The sequence below is a fragment of the Barbatula barbatula genome (genome assembly GCF_947034865.1).
Source record: "Barbatula barbatula genome assembly, chromosome: 11".
NCBI lineage: Eukaryota > Metazoa > Chordata > Actinopteri > Cypriniformes > Nemacheilidae > Barbatula > Barbatula barbatula.
This window is the reverse complement of record NC_136774.1, coordinates 9,548,622-9,554,621: the sequence shown is the minus strand read 5'-3', so window position 1 is coordinate 9,554,621 and position 6,000 is coordinate 9,548,622. Positions and strand designations below refer to the sequence as shown.

At 34.4% G+C, this 6,000-nt stretch overlaps 1 protein-coding gene across 1 annotated transcript; it reads right to left on the bottom strand.

Annotated features, from left to right (window-relative positions):
• Nucleotides 1–2,690: 2,690 nt before the first annotated feature.
• On the bottom strand, nucleotides 2,691–4,843 carry LOC306900598 (H-2 class II histocompatibility antigen, A-Q alpha chain-like). The gene is made up of 4 exons (XM_079467727.1): nucleotides 4,402–4,843; nucleotides 3,859–4,104; nucleotides 3,397–3,678; nucleotides 2,691–3,256 (listed from the first exon to the last, which is right to left on the bottom strand). Exons 1-4 carry the CDS (start codon nucleotides 4,514–4,516, stop codon nucleotides 3,135–3,137), a joined length of 765 nt encoding a protein of 254 aa, XP_079323853.1. The 5' UTR covers nucleotides 4,517–4,843; the 3' UTR covers nucleotides 2,691–3,134.
• Nucleotides 4,844–6,000: the final 1,157 nt, after the last annotated feature.

Here is a 6,000-nt window from a genome sequence, read left to right as displayed (position 1 = left end):
GACGACAGCCAATCAGCTACTTGAGGCTGGCTGTGTCAGATGTTGCTAAGCAGTTTCCTGCTTTCATTTTTTATTTAACATTAACATAATAATGGATGTTTCAAGGGTTTGCAACATGTTCAAAAGTGGACACTATATTGGAATACTCAGATTTTACATACTTTTAAATAAAAATTAAATTATAGAGAATAAATGAAATATATTTATACTTAAAAATAACTATTATTTCTTTGAATTATTTTTACTCAAAATGAATGTTGTTTATTTAATAAATGTGTCTGTGTTTAAATACAGAACATCTGTTATGTGTACGTTTTCGGGGATAAATTAATAATAATATTAATGAGAGTTAAGGTGAAGGTGTCACTTAGATTAAGTACAAGTACTGTCAGAAGAGTTACTGTCACTGGGGCAATATCCTGTAAGAAAAAGTACACCTTTGTACATCAAGAGTTTATATGATTACCTCAGAACAACATATTGGCACTGAACAGTGCATTGATACCTCAAATCCAAATGTACATCTGTACCAAAATGTTACATATATTACATTTTAGGACCTTCTTCAAGGGTAGGCCTACTGTCCAAGTGACTTTGCTTGGGACCATATTTTGACTATTTATACTGACAATGTCTTTTTTCTGCGTGTACAATTATGTTTTTTATTTGGTGTTTAAATACTGTCCAGATGCCTGTAGGCTACGGAACACATTTGCTTCCTGCCAGCGCCAGTCAAAGAAACCAAGATAGCACAATTCATCTGGCTGACGTCTATTTGACGTCTGCATTTACATCTGCAATACATACTTTGCTCATCTGCAATATGTCTCAGAGATGTCTGAACGTCTGTAATACGTCGGCTATTAGATCTGGAGATCTGGAAACATCTGCTGCGTAAAAACATCTGCTAAACATCTTAGAAAGAGCAGATGAGCAAACTATGTAGCTGCTGTCAAAGCCAACTCATATATTTTCTCTCAATTTGGTTCACAGTTAAATATAAATATATGAGAGTTTAAAAATCATATGTTTGAAATAAATAATGGCTAATGGCTAATTTCATGTTTATTTCTGTTTGTTAAAAACTTTGTAGAAAAGGTGGGAACTTATTTTTTGTTCCGTGTGGAACTTGTTTTTTTGTTGTTCTGTGGACGCGGTATGGTTGCACTCGCTAGGATCGAGAGATATGTGCTACGATTTGCGAGTCATCTTTCTTGCGGAATTGTAATTTTTCATGGGTTGTTGTTTTTCCATGGGTTTGTTTGTTGAGGCTTGAAGTTGAAGTTTACCCTGTCGAGTCTATGCGCCCATGAGGTATATTTTCTTTCCTTGTCATTTATTTGTGTTACGCATATGCGTTTGTAACAAGCTAACCAAGATATTATTTTACATGGCATAAATGTATGCTTTATTTCTCAGTTTTATGTGATTTGTTTTGTATTGTCTGCAAGTATGTCAAGAATTTAAGGTTTATTTATGTTTCTGTGTTTTATTTATACCAGTTCTGACGGCAATGTGAATGAGCAATAAGGGGACATGTAAAGACATGTTTGAAGACCTTGTCATCGAATAAATGCCCGTTAAAACCCAAGAACCACTTGAGCCTTTATTAAACCTCGAGGGGAGTAACAAACTATGTATTCTAGATGTCTTGCAGATATCAAATAGACGTTATCCAGATGTATATGTGCTATCAGGGAAGCAACAAATGAGTTGTAATATAATAAAACTTTATTAATATATAGCCGCAGACAAAAACAAGAGACTATTCCAAATGTTCATGCCCACTGCTGGGTGTGTGTGTGTGTGTGTTCACAAGTTGCAGCCTGTTCACTATTCACTGTGGATTGGTTAACTGCTGGGTTACCTTACGAATATGTCACTTTCATCACATTATTAACAGTGTTAATAGAAGTCTCTAGTTTTGGCTTTTCCTATATACTGGGTGACCTTTTTGAGCTGTTATTTCACACACCAGTGAGCACAATTTTAAACACCACGCAATGTTTTATTCATTCTTAATGCCATTAAAGAATCTTAGCCTATATTTATTGAGAGAACCAGTCAATCTATACACAAGTCTGTTCCACACACAAGTCGATACGTGGAATTTGGAATCTTCAATCAACCTAACCTGCATGTCTTTGGGCTGTGGGAGTAAACCCACGCTGGCAAAGGGAGAGCATGCAAACTCCATACAGAAAATCTTCCCGTCCCAGCAGGGGCTCGAACTAGGGACCTCCTTGCTGTGAGACAAAAGTGCTTACCACAGTACGAATGTGCTTCACCACACACTGCCATCAAAAACCTTTACCCCAATGACATGTTTATAAATTGCAGTGCACAAAAGGAGTCTGGAAAAGAGGTGAATAGTGTTGATTATTCATGAAAGGTCTGGTTTTGTATTGAATTGAATGCTTTTTAATGTGTGAGAAATAGAGTATTACAGAAAAGATTTTACTCTTTTATATAGAAAAGATACATTTTAAAAGTATCTTGACATATTAAAGATATAAAATATGGCCATAGGTTAATCTGCTGTATTGCATCTTCTGTTTCTTTAGTTTTTTGTTTTCTGCCCTACACCGGCACACACCTCTTTGATCACAACTTTATTTGGCTTTCTTTTATTGCTGTGTGTGTGTGTTAAAAATAAAAAAGACTGTAAATGAATAGATGACAACAAAGGATTACAACAAGAACAGGAAGAGATTTAATTCTACGAAAAAAGAACACTCAAAACGTTTTGGGATCAATCCAGAAAAATAAGTCTAAACAGTTCAGATTCATATTTAAAGTGTATTTCCTAGAGAATATTCATAATAACAAAAGCAAAAGATCAACTACCATCGCATGACATTTTGACATGGAAGCAATGGATGGTGTTATAGGAAGCAAAGCTGTAGGTGGATTGCAGCATTCTTAAACAATTGAGTTTTATGGAGCAATGTTAGTGCTGTACCTGTCACAGAGTTTATGAAGGTTAATTCAGACGTGCATCTATTACTTTATCCATAATATTTACAACGACAAATTACAAACAGAACTGTATTTAAAATCCACCAGTGATATGTGATAAGACTTTTATCTACACTATGATTACAAATTTATTAAAAAAATTGCCTCCATATTTGTCAGTTACAGTTGTTTCCTTTAATGAGAAAGAAGGTTCCAGCAGCGACTCCCAGCAGCCCCAGAGACAAACCAACTCCACAAAAGACATCTGGACCAACACTGGGCTGAGCAATATTAACATCTGGAAAACAATGGAAATATATTACTATATGTGAATGCACAATAAAAAACACGATTTATTCAAATGAATAGGAAACACAGTTATCTGCTTTGCAAATGAGCTCTCCATATGTACACTGAGTGTATGAATGTCACACTCACCCCATGATTTGGTCAGAGGTTGATCGAGAGCTTTGTGGTTCACAGTGCAGCTGTAAATGTCTCCCTCTTGAGGTGTGAACGTCAGAGATGAGTAGATGTTGTAGGTGCCATCATTATTTCTGCGGTACTGACTTAGTCTCATGTCATCTGTTCCTTTGACATTATTCTTAGACCATGAAACTCTGACAGGTGGAGGGAAGAGTCCAGTCACATGACAGATGAGGACATTCTCAACACCCAGCTGCACATCATTCTCAGCATAGATGGAAGAGTCAGGTTTGTCTATGAACAAACACAAATGCACTGATGCTAATGCAAGCAAATGTAAACCTCTCCATTAAATGTGTGAATACATGAGGAAAATATTTCGTAAAGTTTTTATAATGAGTAAACTAGACCATATTTTGTATCATTTTAACCATGCAAAAATTAAATGAAGCGTTTATAAAGCACATGTGTTACCCATTTCCTCCAGAGGGTTTTTGTAAGCTTTAATGGCGGTGGCCAAGTTTTGTTTACAAATTTCCATTTCTGCGACACCATGCTCATAAAATCCAGGAGCGCTGATGGGATCTGAAAAGTCAGGCAGTGTCATTACTCCTTCTTTTTTATTGAAGTCTGAATGGTATATTTCCTCTCCATCAAATCCATACATATCCTCTTTCTCTGTATCAGAGCATCCAGTGAAATGAAAATCATCATGTACAACTGAAATAAAAAGATTGAATGTTGTTATTAACCAACTCCTTCAGATAAAGACAACAACTTTCATAACCAATATACAATACAGAAGAAATACAAAATATTTTACTAATAATAAAATGGTATTAAATATAAAATACTAATAGACATGAACACAAAAGATAAATCAGTGTTAAATTCATTTAAACAATTGTTTACAAGAAACCCTTTGTGGAATTATAGATTAAACAGGTACGTAACAAGATCATCTTTATATCTGAATATAAGAAATTATTATGAATATTTATTAAGACATTTTCTTACCATTAACCTCAGTTGAAACATGCACAACAAGCATGAGAATAAACACATGCAGCTCCATATTTCTCCGAGTTATGTGATCAAAACTAACAAGACTTTCCTTTACTAGTGTGAACATTTACTTCTCCTCCCCACGGGCCCTATGGCAGCCACGTGATTGCATTGACCAATCAGAATTTCCCCTCGCAGTGACACACATGTATCTTGGTAAATTTGTTTTTTTGTTTCTTGCTATACACCTCTCAGAATCAGTGAAAAAATACCTTTTTCTTTTTCATAATCTAATACAATCCTAAAAAACTACACACAGACCTTTTGACTGTTAGTGACAATTCTTAACACTGCTATCCAAACCTTTTTCTACTTCACCGAGTGTTTTGCACGGTGCTGTATTATTTAAACTGCTTTGTAAATAGCACAAACTGATTTGTCTTCACTAAACTTCACTTTTTTAGTGGCCTACAAACCAGTTAAACCCAACATGATCCTTTGTCAAGCTCATGAGTCAATCAGCAAATCAAAACACAAACACATAGAACTAGAATTTGACTAGTACAAGCGAAACTTAGGATAAGAGTATGAAGAAAAAAATGTTGTCTGTTGCTTTAAGTTATTGTTATCGTTATAGTTGTTGTTCTATATGAGTGCACACTACACAGTGTAGAAAGGTAAACTGAATCAGTGTAAAAGTGAATGAGATATTTAATTTATGACTAAAGTGATGATTAATAATGAACACATGCTGTTAACAAGCAGAATCACTAAAGAAAAGATAAACAAGAACTGAAAAAAACATCAACTACACTTGGCATACTGTACAGTCACAAAGCATTAGATGCACGTCAACAGACCTATGTAATTCACTGACAACATCTATTTACTATACATAAAAAAACTACCTAATAGTATTATAATACTATACTATAATATTAATTAACATCACATTTTGGCATTTTGTCTGAACTAAAACCTGTCTATCATAAATTGGGTTAATTTGCTGATTATGTTATTTCATTGATACTCTTACATTTTTATTTGAACTAAAATGCATTTACTGTAACAGATATGGAATATGTGACATCAACAACCAACTTGCTAAACAGTGGTGACAAACAAAATACTTCAATTTATGCTGCCGTGCTGGGATGAGATTGTAATGGTGTACCCAGCATGCATTGACTCTTATGAAGGTGAGTAAACGCATCTCATATTGCAATAGCAAGCAATCTTCTTTTGTCTGGTCAAGTATGAAAAATCCCCTGAAATCTTGCACAAAATGGGCCAATCATATATGCAGCAGCTATTGTGTCATGCGTTGCTAAAAAATAACAATTGAAAAAACCCTTACCAAAGCCTAAGATTTGTTACACTGTACACACTTGTTTACTTCTGTACAAAATACTATGTTCAAAACAGTTTATTAGTTTATTTCACCCTTAATAATATGTAAAAATATTCTACAGACTCTTTACGTTTGGGCATTTACTTAAATTTAAAGAAAAGTAAGCAGTGCTAAAAAGGGACATTAACCAAGTTAAAATTTAATCTACTTAAATTTAAATGTAAAAAGTGAATCGTATCCTTTCTAAAAACATCTATTTC

Bases quoted from the DNA above. Each gene is read 5' to 3' on its own strand.
- LOC306900598 (XM_079467727.1), bottom strand. From the start codon at position 4,516: ATGTTCACACTAGTAAAGGAAAGTCTTGTTAGTTTTGATCACATAACT. The intron at 3,679-3,858 runs GTAACACATGTG...GTTTGTTCATAG, and splicing joins AAACCCTCTGGAGGAAATGG to ACAAACCTGACTCTTCCATC. The intron at 3,257-3,396 runs GTGAGTGTGACA...ATTGTTTTCCAG, and splicing joins ACCTCTGACCAAATCATGGG to ATGTTAATATTGCTCAGCCC.